A 22,957-nucleotide genomic window follows, 5' to 3' on the forward strand; every position below is an offset into this window, starting at 1 on the left:
TTTTTCAGTGACTGCCTTTAAAATATTAAGAGCTATAACGAGATAAAGAAAGTATAATGTTAAAAAGCTAACATTCCTTACGCAATATCGCTATCGAAATATTTCAATTTTTAATTACTATTATTTTCTTTATTCCGATGTATAAATATAACAAAAAATTAAAATAACTGTAATTTGTTTGCTTAAATTATGCCTGAAAGTGGTCGCGCATTAGCGATGTAGTTTGTTAAAGCAAAGTTCGTTACACCTATTCGAACGCAGGGAGTAAGTCGATATTCGCCAGTGTGAATCGGTAACCGGCGCCAAATCATGCAAAAAGTCTCCGACAGGACGGCACAGGTTTGGTAAAGTATTTTTAAAACTTGTCTGACTACCCGAGACGCAACCGGCCCATCCTGGAACGCCGATTCGGCGAATACCTCGCTCCGTGGATTCTTCGGTGAAGAAAAATCTCAACCTTGAACTTTCTTAAGTCAACAACTAATAGAAAATAAGTATTTTTATTCTCCATCTAATTATTTTAATCGCGTTAATTTATATATATTATTCTTTGATGATTATTCACTGTACCTCAGCGTCGTTTAGATTTTTAGGAACTTTTTTTTCAACTTCTTTTATCAACTGACAAATGTACGTATCATAGAAAGTAACTTTATTATATTTTAGAATTTTTATGACCCTGATCACGCTACCGATTATCACTTGGAACGAAGGAAGTAGTTAACGATACAAAAATTTAATAAACGCTTTCGTGTTAAAAATAAATTAATTAACGACTTCAAATGTTGGAAAGACGACATTAATTTAAACATAATAATGAAATTTAATATGCGTATCGTATTTCCAAAAGAATGATTGCGAGGTAAATATCTAATTTTACTTTGTAGTTCCTCAGTTATTGTTCATATTAGCCAACATCCTTTTGGAAAATAGGTTCGTAGTAATAAAAAATTTAATTGATACGTTCAGTTCAGAACCTTAATAAAGGCATTATTTTGAAACATGTAAAAAAGTTCGGATATATCTGAGTTTTAATTAAAAATCCGCATTAAAGTATTACAAAGTATGGCTGAAAGTCAATGAAACTTATAAATTAATTCGTGTTTCAGGTTATACGTACATCTGTATTACTTTGTTGCTTCGGGATAATAATTTACAATTTTAAGATAAAAAGAATTATAGTATAAGTACGACACTTAATCATTACCGAAAATCGATCGTTACCGCTAACCTTTGACAGGACAGACAATTTTACGAGAATTCTTTCACTCGAACGATCGTCGCGAAATTCCTTTACGAGTCTTAATAAAAATAAAGGCGAAATAAAAATATTGCACGGCCGAAAACGATCTCAAAGACGACCTGTTCTACGAACTTCAGCATAGAAGTTAGTCTACCACAGGAAAATCCAGCAGAACATAGGTGGCGATTCTTGCGAACAATTTATGCGAATGATACGTTCTGAGACTTTCAACGAAATCGTCGATTTCGAGTACGAGGCAGCCAAGAAAGGAATGTCACGCGTTGGCAGTCGTAAAGCGCCTTGCCTCGTAAAGAAACTTTTACGAACCAAATAAATATGGCCGTGTATATATGGTTGCGCACTTGCCCTCGAACATTACTTAACGAACGGTCGTCTCTTTATCACCCTTTACCGCCCTCGTGACTTCACCACGAATCGAACACATTACATAAACACAAACCTTCGTCTGAAAGGAGACAAGCTACTAAGAGACAAAGAGAAGAAATGTTTGAAATGTTCTTGCGGTGTAGATCATCGATTTTCGCTTCACGGAACCATCGATTCTTTATCTTTGTAGGATGTTTCTAGCTTTTTTGGGCAAGTTACAGAGATATAATATCGACAAGGAAAAATAAGAAGAAAATGTTGTATGAAGTGTTACGTTATTTATGTTAGTCTTTTAACAAACCGCAACGATAAATCGTTCCATATGAAAGGTTTTCTGGTTAAACGTTTCCGTATGAAGCACAAAGATTAAAAGTGTAATGTCATCGAAGTAGATCTGAAATGTTTACAGCTAACGGAATGAGTGTAAACGAATCATACATTTTAATAGAATGTTTCAATTTTCAAGAGGCTGTCACGTCACCGCGTATTACGATGTCCATATCTCCGACGAGAATTCTTTCCCAAACTCGCTGCCCTACGCTTTCCATTTGCGTAATATCATTCTCCGATCAAAAAGATCAACGCACATTGGAAATAAGTCGTAACTCGAATATTCGAGCATATTTCATTCGGACCTTTCTCCATCTTAAACCGAGGTTGATTTCTCAAGAGAAACTCTTATCACCAACAGTATGAAACGAAGATAACGTATACGTTCCTTATCTTCGATTCATATAAGAAATATGACGATATACAGAGGACGTTTCTAATCTTCTCGACAAATAACAGAAGTATAATCTACACGGGAAAATAAACAAGATGTTATATGAGGTTTTGCTGCGATTCTTTGTTGCAGTTATACGCAAACTGTCGTGCCAAGCTCAAAATCAGCAAGCATGACATCCATCAACCATCATAAAGACTGAAAATTTAAATAGCCACATATTGCATGTTTGAAGAAGTTCCGTAGCACACCGGTTGAAGATCACAGCTTTAAATTGAGTCAGCAGTCGGCTAAATGAAATTCACGCGCGCTCGCGAGAGTCGAGGAACCAATCTCAGCGAAGCGTTTCCGCTCGCGTACTGGCTTTCGGAGATTTAACCATAGATCTCTATCTAAGACACGGCCTCGATATCAACGCCGATCTAGTTTGTTCGAAGAAGCGCCTAACGTTGTCGCAATGCATCATTCCAGAGGGAGGAGACCACTTCCTCCTACGCAGAGACATCTTAGACGCAGACGTCGAGCCATTCACAGACTCGCCAGGATCAATATGAGAAAGTTCCAGGACCTCGAAATCCTCTACAGTTCCGCGGAACTGTCGACGTGCCCTTCCTATTTGCCCAGCCTCTGGCTACGTTTTTCCTCCCTTTTTTCTTTCGTCGATGGGGCGGCTCGAAGAAGAGAGAGTACGAGGCAAAAGAGCGTCGTACACGAGGAGAAATTCTAAAAAGGAACCTCCTGATCTCGAGGCTCAATTTCAATAAGTTGCGGTCTTCAAAGAAAAGACACAGAAGAAAACAGAAGAAGAAAATGATCCGAGTTAGAAGGAAAATTGTGGAATGTTGGTCGCATTACATTTGATGGACGAGAAATGATTAACTTCAAGATACTTGAAATTCGCAGTTTTTATAGGTTCTTGAAGGTTATCGCGTTAATTAACGTTATTGATATCATTTCTTAATGTTTAGGAGAGTGCCAGAAGACGGTTTTCATTCTACAATCAAACAAAAAGATAATCTTTACGTGGAATTGGTTGACAACGTATTGGATTTTAACCGTTCAAATGGAATTGCGAATTTTATATTTTTATTATTACCTCCCCGTAACAATTTATCTTCTGTTTCCTTATAATAGGTAAATAAATTTATGAAAATAAGATTTCTTTTCCGGAACACGTGTCACTGACACGATGGTGGACGTATAGAAGAAAGTTCATCGATACTTGTGTACATAAGTACAAGTAAAATTTGAGTTAAATCTTTCCTGCTCTAAATACTCTTCCATTATAGGACATATAATGTGTACATTCATTTTTCTTGTCGATAAGAATTCAGTCTTGTTGAATAACGGCGTTTTTCCTGTGCAATTTAAACTGCAATTTTCACTTTTCTTTTGACCGTAACTTCGTGTGTATCAAGTGATCAAAGACGCTTGTAAACCAAAGTCCGCCCCGAACGAACCATTGGTTCACTTAAGACACAATTTCATGGAACTTGCAGAATCGCTAGAAGATAAATGCGCATATAAGCGGCCGGTCTGTCGCAAGATCGACGAGAAATTCCACGAGGTGGCTCGCGAGACGAGGCAGAAATTAGGCTAAACCGTATATGGTTCGAAACGAACTGCCACGCTTTTCCTTTATCGAACTAACACACCGTCGTTGTCGTCTTCCATGTTCGTTTGTCCGTGAAATTGAGCGAATCAGGGAGCAACAGCTAAGTACACACGGAAGCCATCGTCGTCGTGGAGGACACTTTTCGTTCGACCGTTCGTCATTCGAATTTTTTCGCGGCGCGAGAAAGCGGAGTGAAAACCAACGGCAGATTGTATATTTCCAGAACGCGCGGCTCGATCGCGATAGGTGCCGATATTCAGGACAAAGATAGATTCGCGTTTTGCTGCGCGTAAATTATGGTCATACAGATTCGCGTAATTTCGCTTCATGGAACCGGATGCGCCTCGATGCAACCATGGGATTTCAGTGGCGGTGTTTCTTCCACGTAGATGCGGGTAGTAAGTGCACGAGGTGCCTTATATTTTACTATTCTGCTGGTAGTTGCTGTATAGCGAAAATTGGATCTTGTTGAAAAGAATTGTTCGCGATTGAGTATAAACGATGGTTTAGTAATGTAGATTTTTATAAGTATTTATTTTACCTGTTGAATGAATCATCTTTTAGCTGAAGATTTCCACAGTTTAGCACCTGAAAGTTAATACAGAGAAATCAATTTCAATAAGTGTCAAATTGGATTCAGTTCTTATACGTGTGAATATAATGCAATTTATTTTTGATAGAAATGAAACAATCTAAATAAAACGATTATATCCAAAAGATTGGCAATTCGAGTGAAGGATTAACTGATCTTCCCAAGTAAATGGATTAATTTAATGTAGATACTAACGATGAAACTGCCTAATTTATAACTAATCGCACATCCTCTTTTGTAATTTGTTGATTAAGTTCCTATGTACAATAGAAAGATTTATTCATTTTATTGATCGACGCATTTTGTAACTCTAAGTACATTTTTAGATTCATTTAAAATTTTGTTGATGTAATTGTGATAGTCGTACCTCGTTACAGTTCGAAAGAAATTTACAAATATGTTATATAACATAGATATGATACAATATACATATACATAAAAATTTTCTATACCAGGTGTTCAAATATTTTTATGAACTACTGTGTTCTTTGTAATATTTCTATCTTTCAGTAATCTTATCAAGAAGGCTACCCTGTTTGTCACCGGTACTTATCGATTGGAAGACACGTCGCATCATCCCCAATTTGTCACATCGTACACCCCAATGACCACCCCATCTGATTCTATGTATAATCTATCATATCGAATGAGTAGGGTGCCCCTTTTTTGTTGACGACAGATGCAAAAGATATCGAATTTCGTGTAACTACTATAGAAAACATCAATGAATCGTATTTATAATCGTAAATTTATTAACACTTTGTACGTATAAAAAGAAAATTATTTTTGTTTTTATAATATAGTTAGAGATTACTATTAGTTGAATAAAATTAACTTTATACCGTCACGATATCATAAAACGATATCACATCGTCTACAGCTATATGTACAAATTATTATTTACCTAGACATTGAGAATTTCGAATCACAAAAATAGCACAAAGTTTTGAACTTCTGAAACTTTTTCAGTTCATCAATCAAAATGAAAATCGAAGAATTTCGAAATTTTGAGGTTCCAAAGGTTCCAACTCTAATATAATGTAAGTGAACGATATTCCTCGTTTAGACATCGATCAGGCATCATTTTCGAGATAACAAAAATAAACACCAGAATATTTTTTTATTGTTATTTAAATTGTACTTTACAGTTTGTCCAGCTGGACATTCGCTAAATTTTTCTAGCTTAATTGCTAAATAACATGTAAATGGCTACCCCCAGCGGGATACCGTCATCGAGTTCCAGAATATTAGGTGCTAATTATCCTGAAAGGAATACGCGAAAATGATAACATTGAAACGTGATAAAGCGTACTGACAAAAGAGAAACAGCGAAATCACGTTATTCATCTATTCGACGTAACGACTGCAACTTCCAGGAGGAACGATGCAGCGGGTATCGTTGCAAGAGAATAACGGTGGTCGTAAATCGTGAAACCTCTAAATCCGTGAAATGGAAAATATCAGACGCTATTACGACCCGGTTATCGTTCAGTGCTGTTTCTTATTTGCTATCCATCTTGTTTATTACGCTTACTACACCGTAATCTTTCAGCAAACACACTTTCATTGATTTTGCATTGAGAAGATTGTTCAATTATTTAAGTTTCACTGATAATTTATAAAATTCACAATTCTTCGTAGCAAGTTCAAGTTACACATCTTTCGGATAGCGAAATCATATCGTCGGTTTAGGTTTCCCCAGCAACCAATGCGAAACGAGTTTCATTTAGCTTTGCGGTTGAGGAGTCGGGTCATTAGATTTGATGAACTGCGGTTACGTCAGCGAGATGTTTCCTGCGTAAAGTACATTCCTTTTAGAGCCGAAGAATTTTCTAGGATTCTGACTTCTGATCAATTTAGTCCTCTATATTATCCCATTACATTTCAATTTTATATATAATATTTACTAAAAATATTAATCGTTGTGATAGCGAATAAAATTGGTAAAAAAATCCTCCAGAACACATAATAGTTATTTCATAATAATTTTATATTTTATAGCATTATAATGTACATATATGTACAATGTAGACATAAAAGTTTTCTACGACCAGTTCAAATACTTTCGTGAGCCAGTGTATGTGTAAACCCTATACTACGATGTTTTGTATATTACATCCAACGAAAAATCAATGTGGTGTCAATTACGATTATTTTCAAAAGAAAAATCACTTAAAAGGAACATCTTCCGCCGAATAACGATTGCGAATTTTCAGCATGCGTTTTCCTACGCAATTCCATTTTCCAATGCAATCCCATTTTCCAATGAACGCCCCTGAAGCAAGATTACAGGACGTGGAATGCTCGTCAAGTCGCCTATGGACATTCACCGATCGGAACGAATCGAGATTGCACAATTTTCAATCGACGATTCTCATCGCGTTTCCCGTCGGAATTAACGAAACCACCAGGTTCGTTCACTACGCTCGTTGCCACCTATCCTGCAGCAATTTATTAACACCGTGATCCTTGAAAATTCCCGATGAGACGAGTCGTTAAGACCGATCGTTCCTCCAACGAGTTTGTCGATCACGAGTCACGACTTTTACCTTTAAGCGCTTCTCCTACGTTCGAATCGACGTACGTCGCGAAACCATCTTGCTGGATTTTATTCCACACCAGCCACGAAATCCATCTTTTTATTTTCTTCCTCCTCGTTCTTTCGAAATTTCAAATATCGAAGCTGATCGCATGGATGAGTCGGCCCGCGATTTTTCGACGTGATTGTTCGATGATGGGCAATCATGCGATGGGAGAGAGATTCAATTGGCAGTCGGAATACCGCGGGATTGATTGTTTCGTAGAAATAGCCTGGCGCTGAATCAGCTTACGGGCAGGTGAAAACTGGCTGTTGACGTAGAAAGAAGAATTAAAGTCGGCGATTATGTTAGGAGAATATAAGGTGTAAGAAGATGGCGCGCGAAATTCCTCTGTCAAATAGTTCTCCTGATACGACATGTTTCCGAAGAATTTTTCCAAGCAAATTTCTCGAAAATCAATGAGAATTTTTGGCCCAAGACTGGGAACTTGTATTAGGAAAGTATGATTCGTAGTAGATGATAATAAATTCGAGAAATGGGGATTCAGGCCACTGAATACTGGGTTTCATCGATATAATGGAACATTGTGTGTTTAAATACTTTTGTAATCTTGACAAAGCATATACGCACTTGTAACTTAATATAAGTATCGTGTAACTTCTATAAAGTTTCAAAATAATTCAACACACATGGGAAGGTATCCATCGTGAAAGGCACTCGAAGATGGTGACCCGCTGGAGGTAGCCACCCACATGTTATTTAGCAATTAAGCTAGAAAAATTTACCGAATGCCCAGCTGGACAAATTGTAAAGTACAAATTAAATGATAAAAAAGGAAAACAAGTCGTGAAAGGCATCTACAAGCCTTTCGTGGGCCTGCTAATTACATTGTTCAATTATACCAATTGATCTGAACGCAGGGAGGCCTAAGTAAGATAATTTTAAGCAGAAGAGGCTCAACGCTACCGTTCCACAATTACTCATAGAACCGTTATTGTCCCGTAAGCGGGGGGATTAACGACGTCCACAGGCGATAGATATCCGCTGAAAGAAAGAAAAACTCGCTCTCCTTGTCCCGACGTGGCCAATTACTCTAGATTCTTTACTTTCGCGAGAAGCCTCGTGCCTCGAGTCATGAATAGCTCGTGCGCGTATACGCGCGAGATCGCGGCATAATTTTCAACGAATCCAGCAACGCTCGATTAACGTGGAATTGAAATTCATATACGTGACACCTGCGCCGATGCCCGGCCTCTTTTTCCGTTTCTGAATCCAACAACGTCATTGAGAAACTAACTAACCATCGTTGCGTGCACCATAGTTTCGCCTTTCGACATCCACATGGATTTATATCCGAATGTAAAAGAAGTCGATACGCGCAAGTCATACGAAGCAAAAACATTTTGCTATGTTAGAAGGCAGTTAACGAATTAACTGTTATGAACAAATGTAGACAATGCATTGCACGCGCAGTGCACGATAATAAGAACGGCATTTTAGAATAGTGTTCTAAGAGAATTACGTTTCTCTACGTGACGATGAAATAAAGAAGACGATTAGAACGTGCTTAAAACGAGGGATTTATGTACTTGCCTCGGTAAATCCTTCAGTGAACGATCTTGGATTGAAACGATTAATTTCTTCAATTTCGATTGTTTAAACACCCACTAATGTGTATATCCATGGCCCTAAAACAATCTGCATTAGTAATTTACAAATGAATACACGTTATTTATATGGTACATTTTAATATTATTATAATGGATCTCTTTAGAATCATTCTTCAGATATCAACCGTTTCCATGATGATTATAATTATTATGGAACAGGGCGTGGTTGCACGTAGAAAGCTCACCTTTAACAAGGTTTTTTTTAATTTAATTTGTACTTTACAATTCGTCCAATTGGACATTCGGTAAATTTTTCTAGCTTTATTGCTAAATAACACGTGGGTGGCTACTCCCAACTGGATATCATCTTCGAGTTTGTCTATTTTATTTCTTTAGTGAGGTCAGTGAGGTCTTTTCTCTTTAGTCTTCTTTTTATGAGTTTTACTCGCTTCAGCAGCTAGCTGGTTTAGATGTGCGCCGATCTTTCCTTTTATTTTTTTGCGTTCCTGCGGATTTCTTCTTTGACCGTTGGTATTTTTAAGTCTTTGCGTATATCCTCGTTTTAGCAAAGTGCTGCTGAAAGTTATCATTGGAAGAACAATGCAAATACGAAGATACGTAGAATGACTGGTTTGAATAGTTTTCAGGAAACTGTTTCAAAGTCATTAAAACAGGTTCATGGTATATGTAAATAAATGCATTAAATTAGCTTTAAACAACTATCGTTCGGGGTTTGGAGTAGTTGTTGGTTACCTTCCGTGACCCTCTACATAAACCAGACTCTATTCATCGGGCAAGATCACCACATCTTTAAGCCCCTTATTGCGGACTCTCAATAATCTTAAAGACTTATCATAAATTTTAGCATTTTCTATAGTTAAGGTCCTTAAGTCCACGCAAGTATATTTTAAGTTGAAACATTCCTTTGAGTTGCCCACTCCGAGAAAACACGGGAAAGCGGATTTTTTCCGTGTACAATGCAAACGACGAGCGACCTTTGATTGGGCCAGCATCCATCCTTATCCATCAGCCTTTTTCTTATTCAGTTAGCAGCAATGACCGTTGTCCTCACTTTCCTAACTAAAATTGCCAACGAATCTGCTTGTTCTATGCTTTAGACACAACCATCACTAGTTCTCCTTTGCGACAACAGCATCACGAAACTATTAATACGATAGTTTTTCAATCTTCGATCAATCAGCCGACAAACACAAAAAAAGGCTGAAATAATAGTATACGTCATACGAAAACGTATAAGCACACGATACTTCCTGTCATCGATATAACAATAAGCTAGATAAATGTATATTAAATCTGGCGTTTTGTTCTTCGGTGAAATTATGTTTGAAATAAATGGCGTCAGTGATAGTTGTATGAAACCTGTAGCACAGAAAACGTCCATTCCTGTAAATTGATTGCAGCGATATGTGAAATAAATTGTAGAATGAAACGACGTAGTTTTCTTATCATTTATCTCAGCAAGATACATCCGACAAAATGAAGCAGCTTTTTTGGCGTACTCTACTATAACGTCAAATTCATCTTTCACTCTATTGATTGACTAATCCTTCCACATAGCATTGAGCAGCATCTCATACTGAAAATTTTCGGGTCTCGTGAACCAAAAATATAGAAAAGATATACGAAACTTATAATAAGTTTCGTCTGTTCTAGAATAACAATCTTATAATTATTTTTCCGTGTGTAAAATTGAACATTACTATTCGAATTGGTAATTCGAAAATAAGGTCTTCGCGTCGATGAAAATGTTTTCCTTATTTTAGATGTTAATAATGTCAAATAAATACAATTAACTTCATATTCTGCTATAATCTGCTATTACGTGAAAAATATAAAAATTACTATTTGCAGTGATCACAAATCACGTTGTAATAATAATATTAAAAGGTCAATAATGAAACAAAATCCACATAATGAAAGTGCATCCATGATAGCACTTGAGGGTTAAAATCCAATTTCACAAAAACTAGTTTCGAAAGTTACTATAATTCAATGTATATCGGTCCGTTGTTTATGTTGATCTCAACACTGTGTAATAGGAAACGCATAATTTTATCACCTGAAATAGATCAATATTGTCCAGCGAATGTATCGTAATTATCGAAGATAACATTATTGATACATTACTTCTGAGAAGCTTCGCATGTTCAATTCTATTAAACCACCGGCAGTTAAATAGCGTGGAGTTAGACTTCGCCGCAACGCTAATATATACAACGCTTGCGTCTTTGGATTTGCATTGTACCATGATGCCTCGTATCTACGAATTACATTATAATCTATAAATCTCATACATTTAAGTCGTACAAACAACCACTCCAATGAGGTGAAAATAGATTAGAAATTTCTGGTTTACACAAGCTTACGGCAAACATAGTTACTTTATGTTTAATTTAATTCCAAAACATGCAACACAGGAAAATTAAAAAGAGCATAAATAGATAAAAATACTACCAAATTACCTAAAACGCTTTATACTATACAGGAATATAGAATCATAATTCTTCGTTCTTCCGCATTATTAATAGCCCAAGCGAGTGGTTGATAAGACTACATAAGAAAATAAAATGTTCATGATACTCATGTATTATACCCACATTGCATTGTAAATCATATCGGACGAATTTATGATGAACTGTCCCTGCATCGTTAGACAGAACAGATGCAAGAACTGAAGAATCAGAAAGCTGACAAACTTATAGAAATCCAGACATATTTCCATCGTAGTGATCTAATTTCAAACAATCAATAGTTAGTTCACTTATGAGTCATGGTCAACGACACAAAGACGATTAGAAGAAGCTTACCTGTACCATCGTAATACTAAGGCACAAGACTATTATACCCATACATAGAAGAAGGTATATAACATGTGCGCTCTCGATTTTTGTCAGAAACCTGGTAGCGAAGTAAAATTAAGGAAAACGTTTCTCGGCCGCAACAGAAATCCCCGAAAGAGAAGCGGAAAAAAACATAACATTAAAAGTGAGAACATAACAACACGGGCTCAAGAATAGGAATCAGTTTAAAAACTATGAGAATAATAATTTCTGTTTATGTCGAACACCACGATGGTTAAATATATAAATATATAATATATAAAAGATTTATCTGACACTGCAGTTATAAAAAATATATATCTATTTCATTGTTGACAATGGTCGAAAGTAATTAAAGATTGAAAAAGTAACCAATAGCAATTTCTGACATCGAACATGGTTCCCAGTTACCAAAAATAATTAAATCCTTTGTCATAGTGACTCGTAAAAAAAATCATTGAAACTAAAATATGAATTCTTGTACCATAACTTTTTCACTTAAGTATTCAAGATTGTTTATAATTGCTGGTTAATACTGACATTATTGCCCGTTGGTGTCCCTGTATAGAGAAACATAGTTTTTTATATATCTCCTTTGCCTCCTTTTCGGGATTCCTCGCATTGAAGGGAAGGTCATTGATGGCATTTTTGAAGCGATATCTAGAAATATTGCAATTTATTCAATAAAATATGAAGTAGGGAGGAAATTTTCGATTTGCTTACCCGGCCACAGTCAACAATCCGCATGCATGTTGCACAAGGACCATGTAACAGGTATCACAACCGACGAACACAATGACAACGATATATATAGAGAGACCCAGATACATTTGAATGTAGTAATAATATTTGCGATCATCCTCGACAAAATAATAAGCTGGTATAGCGTATACCATTGGCAGCGATGTATTGTGTGATTTTATCATGTGCATTAGGCGCACTGTCCACGGCAGTTGTAGGAAAAGGAATGCGCATATGCACGCGTTTACTAGAAGTAAATGGTTGTTATCTTAATTATTACATTACGGATATTTATGCAAATACATATTATTGCACATACATGCAAAAAGATGGAACCTAAGTAAAGATTTTTCTCACTCACGACATTGTATAACGAATGCTATATATCTCGGATATTTATTATTTTTTTGCATATTATGTATATTTCGTCCATTTTCATACCTCCAAGTTTCCCATAAATGCACAAACATTCGCAGTCTATTAATTATATTACAAAATGTTAAATAATGAACCCTAACGTGGACAACCGGCCCCCATTTTTAATTTTTTTATTTTTTTCTAGTAAAAATATCACAAAACCACACTAGATTTCCGCTCATTGTGTACTTTTACGTCACGAATGCAACAGTTTCCGATATTGACGTTTCAAATTTAGTTATGCATTTATTGAGTAATTTAAAATTAATTGTTGTATTTTGAATATCTACGTAAGTGTTGACTAGATCAGTTTATGTTGTGTACAAATGAAATTATCAACCAGAATTGCAACTGGCTTTTCTAGATATTGATTTACCAAGGTAGAACATCGCAAGAGTGGTTCCCCTATATGCGTATGTCGTCATAATGGCAACTTCTTCTTTCAATCGATCAATTGCCCAATCCTCGGACATGTCATTCAAAAGGGATTTAAGCTAGAATATTTATAAGATTGATGTGCAAATTAAAAGTATCTTATAATGATTAGCAAACATTTTCTTACCTTTTTTGCGTTCAGAATATAATTACCATGTTTTACGACCATGACAATTCCTGTGCCAATTATAGAGGATTGCTCTATCACGACTTTCAAAGTACCTATATGTACAATTCTTGCTACCTAGAATTGAAGTTAATGGTCTATCCATAATTATTTAGAAATTTTACTTCTGTTCTCAACACTTAAAAGTCGCAAGCAAAATTCTTCTCTAAATGGAATGTCGATATTAAAACGAAATTTGCAAGGTGTGAAATTTTAATAATGACAGCGTTTAAAAGTTAATCATGTTTCCTTGAATTATCTAAAGACTGCGAGAATTTTTTACATATACACGTAGATAAATTGGTAGACACGTACCTGTACAAAGACAAATGATGCCATAGTAATATGTACCATAGCCCACAAACTAAACTTAACTTTATTTTGATCTGGCCAAATCCCACTCAGTTTTCCGAATATTTTCGTTATCCTTAAGAATCGCTTCTCGAATGTAGCTCTATTCATGATAAGAAGCCCAATGTTAACCAACTGAACGCATGACAATTCCATACGTCAGTGTACGTCATAACTACTTTTAGATCTGGTTCTGTTAATGGAACCGTGAAATACACATTAAAATTGTATTTACGATAAAGTGCATCGATTTCAAAATTACTGTTAATCATATGTCACTAATGTAACGTATATGCTGCATGCACATGAATATTTAATCATTGCACTTACGGGCGGAATCAGTTGTCCTTATTCTGCATAGGTATTACTTACAGAATATGACAGATGTTGGAAACGAGTGATATTTACAGAATTATACATTGTCAGCGTAGGGCTTTATGTATAATGTGAAAAGCAAACTAATGTAATGTAGTAGGTTTGCAACAGAACAGCGAAGTTAAGAAAATAAAGAAATAAGAAGAAAATGAGGATTTTGAGTGTCTGATTATTCTTATAAAGTTAATAATCGTAATTCTATTTCACGTTAAAAATTCGTAATGTAATAAGTAAATTCGATAATGAACTCATGAATAACCATAATTATGTACATTTTATTGATGTAATGTGTAATGGATTATGTTTCGTCATGATCTACGTTTTCTACAATTACATGTAACAAATATTTTAATTAACTAACATGCGTATTGACATGATGATAATGTATAATATATTGATATGAATCTCACACGAATTACGTAACTTGTCCTATTCCACATTATGTTTATTATACTCCACATTATTAAATATTATTATTAATTATTATAATTTTCATATTATCGTTATATTCCATATCAACAGTATCACTTAGTTTTCATTACCGTGTAATAAGAAACGGCTGCTTTGATGATCTGGAAACGAAAATTCCGTTCAAACAAAGTTGTGCGTTTGGAGTGTTTAAAGTGTTTAAAATCAACTTGGAATCAGATTGTTATACTACCTCTGCGAAAGATCGTAAATTTAATACTATTAAACCACCGGCTGTTAACAGAGGAGGAGATAGACAACTTCTTAACGCTAATATATATAACGCTCGAATTTTCGCTGGAAAAGTATACCATGGCGATTCATATCTGTAAAGAACAATTTTATTCAATAAGAAGATAGAGAATCGGAAGATTTAAAAAAAATGAATTAGAATTGGAAACTGGTTCAAAACGTCAAATATTATATTTTCAGTGTATTTAAGAAAATCACACCCGCGATATGAAGATTTTAGGTAATCTTTTGAGAGAAAATAGTACCGTACCCAAAAATTTCATTATGTTCAACATATTCGAGACAGGTGTATTTGGATATGATTATTTCCAGTAACCGAGTAGTTATTGTATTTATAATCAGTATACGAATGTGTACTCGTTTATAGGATATTTATAGATACAATTTGCACACGTAATAACAGAAGTTATACAAAATATCCAAACTACAGCGTACATTGTAATATTTGGTAAGTGAAATAAATCTCCATTTAGGTCTCATCTTTTTAATCACTTTGATAAATTTATGAATTTACACAAACATCCAAGGTCTAGTTATAACTTGTATGTATCTATAAATTAACAGTCCAGAAAAATTCAATTTTAAAAAAATTTTGGACCAATTGCTATTTTATGTTTTAGGAATAGGTTATTTATCATGATATATATCAAAATAAATTCGTTTTACTTTTTTATTAATATTCATTCTTTACTCACATAGAGTTAAAAACACTGTCTAGTCCGTTTATTACAAATTGTCCTTGTCCAGTAAGAATAAGTGTGTGAAACAATTGAGCAAACAAAAATATACACTGAACTAGCCATGAATCATTCTTTTCATTTGCCACCTAAATTCGAGTAATTGATTAATCAATATGGAAAATATATGTAAGATTAATGGTAACAAATGACATTATACCTGTAACAAGGACACACAGATACACATTATCAGCATTCCCACAGAAATGAATAAATAAGTGTGATGATTGGTTTCAATTAGCTTCAGATATCTACGTTAAAGTGTGCAAATTAGTCTGTCAAAAGAATTCAAAAACAATATCATTTTTTTCACTAAATGAGCCATTACATGAAATGAGAAGCGAATTTGCCTATGATATTTTAAACGAAGCAGATCTAGTTGAAAACTTGTCGAATTTTAACTTTAAAACCGCTTTATTGCAAAAGTATTTCTCTTCTCGTTATATGATATATTTACAGGTCTTTGAGTGATGGAACTGACCTTAGGGCATGTTGATGTGCCTGAATCGATTTACACACGTTCCTATAATTGAATTTCGATAACTTTGCATCATTTTTATAGTGATCTAACACACCTTCGGTTACGTTTCTGAACCGATATCTATATAAATTGTTCATAATTATAATTTATATTATATAATTATATACTATTGGCCTAAGGGTTAAAAGCAATCAAACAAATTTTATTCAGTAGTTTACATTATAAGGTACACACATATAATACATAAGAAGCAAGATATCTATAACAAAATAAACAAAAGTCAACGAAGACGGTTCGATTTATATTTTAAATATGAGCAGGTATCCTAATACTTATAACCAACAGCGTGCATCGTCACGGAAACAAACTAAATTTGCAAGAGTTTCTTACCTTGTGATGGCTAGCAGTCCACAAGCATGCTGCACTGCGTATACGTAATTCGCATCACATGCGCAGTATACAAAACCAGTCATGCACATGACAGTTACCATATGTATCGCTAAAATGTTGTAGTATTTTTCATGATCCACGAAATAATAAGCTGGGTATATGAACATGCGTTGTCGGGATTCGTTTAATGGCATAAGGATATCTAAAATAGGTGGTACAAGGGGCCACGAAATCATCAATATGCCAGTAATCAAAGCGTGTACTATAAATGGAAAATGTAAATGGTATCTATTACAAACAGTGATCAGTATCGATACAGAAATTTGAGCATTATATTCAAAAACTTACAAGCATAGCTTAGCGTGAGAAGAAGTCCTCTTTGCGAATATGTGATCATAATGTCATTTTCTTCTTTCGATTTTATCGTTGCCCAGTCTGTGAATATGTGGTTCAGCATTGATCTCAACTAGAATTTCCCGATAAAGCTTGAATGTATTGAGAACGGAGTATATGTATCTTTCACAAATCTTAAAACATTCGCGGCTTATAATCTTACGAAAATCCTAAAGTAAAAAACGAGTTTTTGCAATTACGACAAGAACATGGGTTTGAAGAGTTCGTTGTCTATAGTTAAAAGTAACTGATTTACTCATCAACGCCTACACGCGAATTCAACACGTATAAGGCTGAAAAAGAGGTACATATATGTTTCTTTCTCGAAGGATGATCGTATTTCTATATCCAGTAAAGCTGGCAATTTTGCATTCAATGAACAAACTCCTCATTAAAAATAAATATACACTGGGCACCAATGAATTTTCGAAATTCAACTGCTAAATAGCATTGAATTAATTAATTGTAGATTGTCTTAGATTCATTGATATTACATATACTTCAGCCATGATAAAAGCTTAACATCAGTGATCGTCAATGTGTTAATATAATATTAAAACAATGCGAATTTTAAATAGATGGAGTAATTTCGTAAAACACTCTTACCTTCGTTTCGTTTATAAAGTAATTACCCATTTTCACAAACGTCCCAAGCACTAGTATATAATAAGGCATACTAGTCACAATTCCACGTATACTGGGGAAAAGTATAAGGTACGCGGTCTATAATTATAAACAATGCTTAGAACGCTTATCCCCTTTTCATAAGTCTTTGTTACTAATTTTTCTTTTTAAAATTATTAAATAAAAATTTAACTTTACAAAGATCGAATTAGAACTAACTAAACACCGATACCTGCGTAACGAAAGAAGTAAACAATATCGTAAGAACAATGATTCTTTGTATTAATCTTGGGAAAGGTTTTTGATACGGCCAAACACTAGTTAGCACTCCAAACATTCTGTTGATTTTTAAAAATCTTTTCTCCATTGCTTCCACGTCCATTGAAATAATATAAAGAACGCGCAGAAAGAACGACTTTTCACGAGACAATAGTCTATCTTCAATGATCTTATGATTTTTATCCCGTGCGGTGTTCCATTGAATAATTTCTTAGACAGATACAAGCCACTATTATAAATTGTCATTGTCCTTATTAAGTGCTATCGATCTAATAGTTCTTCATGACTTATTTACTCTTCTCTTAAGAAAATTGCTCACGAACGACTTTGTTACGTGCAATTCAATGCCAAGTGCTTTCTTTCCATTTAGAGAACTACATATTTACAAGTGACTGAAAGCAACGGTCGTGCATAAAAGCTTATTATTTTATTCAATATTAATCGCTGCTAGAGTAGCTGTTGTTTTCTACATGCACAGAAATTTAGTTTCAGTGGTAAAATTTGATTTGTCAAGTGATGTCTGTAATGAGGATGCTTGTGTATTATTCTTTCGATCGCATTTTTATTAAATTATTTGCGTATGAACAAATCTGCATTTTGCTTTCAGTGGAGTATCAGTCGTGTGAAACCCCATCCCCAGCAACAACATGTTACTGCACAGTTCTGTATATGTTACTAGTGTTACTGCATGTTCAAAACACCTCCAACAAACAGCAACTTATAGAAACATTTTTTGCACGCTGAAGTAACCATTAGAGCAACTTTTTCAAGGGAAAAATGTTTCTTTTTTTACTTTTTTTTACAATTACGTAAGTATTTGGATCTTAAAACAATTACTTGGAAAGATGTTTTAACTTTGATTTAGTAAAATTTATCACACGGGAGAGAAGAGCTGGGAATAGTCTATAGATCTTTGTCGAATTTTCTAATTTTTTAGATAATAATTCATTCTAGAAGCTAGAAGGAAAATTTACAACGTGCTGAAATCGGTATTGTGAAAAATGTTCTATATATTGATTTATTATTGAATAAAAATTAAATGACTTGACATACACAAATTTTATAAATGTTTAATAACTTAAGGTTCAATCAGTTACGTCAATAGTATGACCATTAATACGAGGAACTTCCAAATTTAATTTTCCTGAATCCACTCATGCTTATACTTGTATTAAATATCTTCTATAAATACTTTCAGATTTGCTTCAAACTTTACCGACGCAATCATAACATGCGTGTTCCACTACAGAGTCAATTTCAAGACACACATAATAAACATTCATTAAAGGGGTCTTGAATCCAATCTGTGTGAGATGCTGTAAGTAAAAACAAAACCATATATTTTTAAATATTTATTTCTGTAATATCAGTTTATCATTCGTATTGATAAAACAATTACTCTCAATAACGTGTATACTGCGTACTGTATAGTATAGAAAATTATATTTAAAGAAGTTACGATGTTGTTCTCAACACTGTATAATACGAAACGCATAGTTTCATCACCTGAAAACACCAATATTGTTCCAGCGAATGTGTCATAATTGTACAAAATAACACTAGTGATACATTACTTCTGAGAAACTTTGCATGTTTAATTGTATTAAACCGCCGGCAGTTAAACGGGGTGGAGTTAGACTTCGCCGTAATGCTAACACGTAAAATGCTTGCATTTCTGGATTCGCATTATACCATTGTGCTTCGTATCTATGAATGTCATTATAATTTATAAATTTCATATACTTATATCGATCAAACAACCACTCGAATGAGGCGAAAATAAATTATTAAATAAATAAATTTTCTATTTACAAAAGCTAATGGCATACAAAAGCATACTAATTGTACTTTAATCTTATTTCTCTCAAGTTACAAAATTCATTTATTTTTCTGGATATTAATTAAATTTGATAAAATATTCTTTTTTTAAAGGACAATTCTAAAATCTACTGTGGGGGTCAAATTAAAGAAATATAAATAAATAAAAGAACTACCAAATTACATGAAATGCCTTAACCTACGCAGGAATATATATTCATAATTTTTCATTCTCTTGCATTATTATTGCATTCTCATACAAGTGGTTGATAAAATTACAATCTATGGAAGAATGCAATGGAAGAAAATGAAATTGTCATAATGAGTATTGTACTTACATTGCATCGTAAATGTCATCGGACGAATTTATGATGAACTGTCCCTGCATCGTTAGACAGAATAGATGCAACAATTGAATAATCAGAAAGCCAATAAACTTGTAAAAATCCCAACAGGGATCCATTGTAGCGATCTAATCTCAAATAATTGATAGTGGATTGATAAGTCGCGTTCAACGATATGAAGTGGATTACAAGAAACTTACCTCTACCATAGTAATACTAACACACAGGACTATTATACCCATACACATAAAAAGGTAAGTAACATGTGTGCTCTCGATATTCCGCAGAAACCTATTTGAGTAAAATCAAGAAAAATATTGCTCAGCCAGAACAGAAATCTCCAAAAAAGAAGCGAAGAAATACATGATTAAAAATCAAAATCTAGTACCTCAGTCACGGATCAAGAATAACACTCATTTCAAGTATTGTGACAAGGTCAATTTTTTGTTTAAATAAAGGTAATGACTGGCGATTCAAAAGATTTTTTAAAAAGTAAAATTATTTAAAAATATCTAGTAAAATTTAAAAAATGAAATCATTAAGAATATAACATACAATTTATTAATATAACTATTGATAGAAGTAATGTCAGTAGAAAATATTACAATGTTGATGATGTTTGAAAGTAATCGAAAACAATTTCCATCATCGATAATGGTTACCACTAATCCAAAATAGTTAAATCCTTTGTCATGGTTATTCGTAAAAAAGATTCATTGAAACTAAGATATGAATTCTTGTACCATAACTTTTTCACTTAAGTATTCAAGATTGTTTATAATCGCTGGTTAATACTGACATTATTGCCCGCTGGTGCCCTTGTATAGAGAAACGTAGTTTCTTATATATCTCCTTTGCCCCCTTTTCGGGATTCCTCCCATTGTAGGAAAGGTCATTGATGGCATTTTTGAAGCGATATCTAGAAATATTACAATTTATTCAATAAGATATGAAGTATGGAGGAAATTTTCGATTTGCTTACCCGGCCACAGTCAACAATGCGCATGCATGTTGCACAAGGACCATGTAACAAGTATCACAACCAACGAACACAATGAGAACGACATATACAGAGAGAGCCAGATACATTTGAATATAATAATAATATTTGCGGTCATCCTCGACAAAATAGTAAGCTGGTATAGTGTATAATATTGGTGAGGATGTATTGTGTGGTTTCAACATGTGTACTAGGCGCACCGTCCATGGCATTTGTATAAAAAGGACTGTGCATATGCACGCGTTTACTGAAAGTAAATAGTTGCTATCTTAATTGTTATATTACGTATGTTTATGGAAATACATATTATTGCAAACACATATAAAAAGTTGGAGATTAAGCAAAGATTTTTTTCACTCACTATATTGTATAACGAATGCTATATATCTTGGACATTTATTATTTTTTTGCATATTATACCTATTCCATCCATCTTCATACCTCTAAGTTTCCCATAAATGCACAAACATTCGCAGTCTATTAATTATATTACAAAATGTTAAATAATGAACCCTAGTGTGGACAACCGGTCCCCATTCTTAATTTTTTTATTTTCTAGTAAAAATATCGCAAAACCACACCAAATTTCCATTCATTGTATACTTATACGTCACGAATACAACAGTTTTCGATATTGACGTTTTAAATTTAGTTATGCATTTATTGAGTAATTTAGAATTAATTGTTTTATTTTGATTATTTACGTAAGCGTTAACTACATCAGTCTATATTGTGTACTATTGAAATTATCAACCAGAGTTGCAACCTGCTTTTCTAGATATTGATTTACCAAAGTAGAACATCGCAAGAGTGGTTCCCCTATATGCGTATGTCGTCATAATGGCAAATTCTTCTTTCAATCGATCGGTTGCCCAATCCTCGGACATGTCATTCAAAAGGGATTTAAGCTATGATATTTATAAGGTTGGTGTGCAAATCAAAAGTATCTTGTCATGATTGGCAAACATTTTCTTACCTTCTTTGCGTTCAGGATATAGTTACCATGTTTTATGATCATGAGTATTATCGCGCCTATAAAGGAGGACTGCTCCAGTACGACTTCCAAAGTGCCTATATGTATAATTCTTGCTACCTAAAATTAATATTACGAGTCTATCGTTAATTATTTATAATTTTTTTCTTTTATTTTATACCCTTAAAGGCTATTATCAACGAAACCACGGTAATGCTTCTTACATTTTTTTATTTAGTAAATTATTATTTAAATTTAAAATAAGTGGGATGTTGGTATTAAAGCGAAATTCGCAAGATGTGAAATTTTATTGTAGCATTTACGAGTTAATTGTGTCTTCCTTAAATTATCTAAGGGCCCCGAGAATTTGGTTTTGAAATGGAAATTATTAGGAATATCTATGAATTTTATTTGCATTTTCTATTAGTTAAATCGAAACCGAAATATAATGTGATTTGCAAGTATCGTAAAATATTCCTTTACGATGTCGTAATTTTTCGTGAAATATTGGTGGATATAATTTGATAGACACGTACCTGTACGATGACAGATGATAGCATAGTAATATGCACCAAAGCCCACAAAATGAACTTAATTTTATTTTGACCTGGCCAAATCCCACTCAGTATCGCGAATATTTTCGTTATCTTTAAGAATCGCTTCTCGATTATAACTCTATTCATGATATGAATCCAATGTTAACCAACCAAACCCTTGACAGTTCCGTACGTTAGTGTACTTTTACTGCCTCTGGATCTGGTTCTGTTAATGGAATCGTAAAGCATACATTAAAAATGTATTTACGATAAAGTGCATCAATTTCAAAATTGCTGTTAATCGTATGTCATTAATTCGACGTATATGCTGCATGCACATTATGAATATTGAATCATCATACTTGCTGGAGGAATCATTATATTGTCTGTTCTCATGTGTAAGTACACACATACATATGTATGCAAAGTTACATGGGAACTACATTTATTCAGTCGTGAGCCGTAGTGTTAAGTGTGACATGAAAAAGATGATCTGTAAGCTAAAAATAAAGTACGACAAGACGGGCCAACGGAAAAGATGGTATTGTGAGTACGTAATTATTTTCGTAATCATCGATAAATTCGATAATAAATGTCTTAATAACTATGCTTCATTGAAGTTAGAA

General features: G+C 34.0%; 3 protein-coding genes and 1 long non-coding RNA gene across 9 annotated transcripts in view; 1 reads left to right on the forward strand and 3 right to left on the reverse strand.

Moving 5' to 3' along the window:
• LOC110119775 overlaps nucleotides 1-22,957 on the forward strand; it is a 241,088-nt gene that overhangs the window by 176,323 nt on the left and 41,808 nt on the right. For 5 of the 6 annotated variants that reach the window (XR_007226013.1, XR_007226017.1, XR_007226015.1 and 2 more), the window contains one exon: nucleotides 18,859-19,072. This is a non-coding gene — a long non-coding RNA (uncharacterized LOC110119775). Of the gene's footprint in view, nucleotides 1-18,858; nucleotides 19,073-22,957 lie in introns of those variants that run through there. The other variant, XR_007226018.1, reaches the window with a different exon arrangement.
• Nucleotides 10,547-14,821, reverse strand: LOC100650413 (odorant receptor 13a). Its single transcript, XM_020865903.2, has 10 exons — nucleotides 14,698-14,821; nucleotides 13,626-14,608; nucleotides 13,272-13,388; nucleotides 13,086-13,203; nucleotides 12,275-12,539; nucleotides 12,092-12,211; nucleotides 11,540-11,630; nucleotides 11,330-11,463; nucleotides 10,860-10,992; nucleotides 10,547-10,791 (listed from the first exon to the last, which is right to left on the reverse strand). Exons 2-10 carry the CDS (start codon nucleotides 13,815-13,817, stop codon nucleotides 10,744-10,746), a joined length of 1,218 nt encoding a protein of 405 aa, XP_020721562.2. The 5' UTR covers nucleotides 13,818-14,608; nucleotides 14,698-14,821; the 3' UTR covers nucleotides 10,547-10,743.
• Nucleotides 19,192-20,114, reverse strand: LOC100650535. The gene is made up of 3 exons (XM_012314656.3): nucleotides 20,023-20,114; nucleotides 19,817-19,950; nucleotides 19,192-19,367 (listed from the first exon to the last, which is right to left on the reverse strand). Exons 1-3 carry the CDS (start codon nucleotides 20,068-20,070, stop codon nucleotides 19,220-19,222), a joined length of 330 nt encoding a protein of 109 aa, XP_012170046.2. The 5' UTR covers nucleotides 20,071-20,114; the 3' UTR covers nucleotides 19,192-19,219.
• On the reverse strand, nucleotides 21,380-22,515 carry LOC125386136. Its single transcript, XM_048411150.1, has 3 exons — nucleotides 22,332-22,515; nucleotides 21,799-21,915; nucleotides 21,380-21,730 (listed from the first exon to the last, which is right to left on the reverse strand). Exons 1-3 carry the CDS (start codon nucleotides 22,476-22,478, stop codon nucleotides 21,572-21,574), a joined length of 423 nt encoding a protein of 140 aa, XP_048267107.1. The 5' UTR covers nucleotides 22,479-22,515; the 3' UTR covers nucleotides 21,380-21,571.

The sequence above is a fragment of the Bombus terrestris genome, chromosome 12 (genome assembly GCF_910591885.1).
Source record: "Bombus terrestris chromosome 12, iyBomTerr1.2, whole genome shotgun sequence".
Taxonomy (NCBI): Eukaryota; Metazoa; Arthropoda; class Insecta; order Hymenoptera; family Apidae; genus Bombus; species Bombus terrestris.

Bases quoted from the DNA above. Each gene is read 5' to 3' on its own strand.
- LOC100650413 (XM_020865903.2), bottom strand. From the start codon at position 13,817: ATGGAATTGTCATGCGTTCAGTTGGTTAACATTGGGCTTCTTATCATG. The intron at 13,204-13,271 runs GTAAGAAAATGT...TAAATATTCTAG, and splicing joins ATATTCTGAACGCAAAAAAG to CTTAAATCCCTTTTGAATGA. The intron at 10,792-10,859 runs GTAATGTATCAA...GATCTATTTCAG, and splicing joins ACATGCGAAGCTTCTCAGAA to GTGATAAAATTATGCGTTTC.
- LOC100650535 (XM_012314656.3), bottom strand. From the start codon at position 20,070: ATGTGTATGGGTATAATAGTCCTGTGTGTTAGTATTACTATGGTAGAG. The intron at 19,951-20,022 runs GTAAGTTTCTTG...ATTTGAGATTAG, and splicing joins TTAGTATTACTATGGTAGAG to ATCGCTACAATGGATCCCTG. The intron at 19,368-19,816 runs GTAAGTACAATA...TGACATTCATAG, and splicing joins GATGACATTTACGATGCAAT to ATACGAAGCACAATGGTATA.
- LOC125386136 (XM_048411150.1), bottom strand. From the start codon at position 22,478: ATGAATAGAGTTATAATCGAGAAGCGATTCTTAAAGATAACGAAAATA. The intron at 21,916-22,331 runs GTACGTGTCTAT...TATTAATTTTAG, and splicing joins TATCATCTGTCATCGTACAG to GTAGCAAGAATTATACATAT. The intron at 21,731-21,798 runs GTAAGAAAATGT...TAAATATCATAG, and splicing joins ATATCCTGAACGCAAAGAAG to CTTAAATCCCTTTTGAATGA.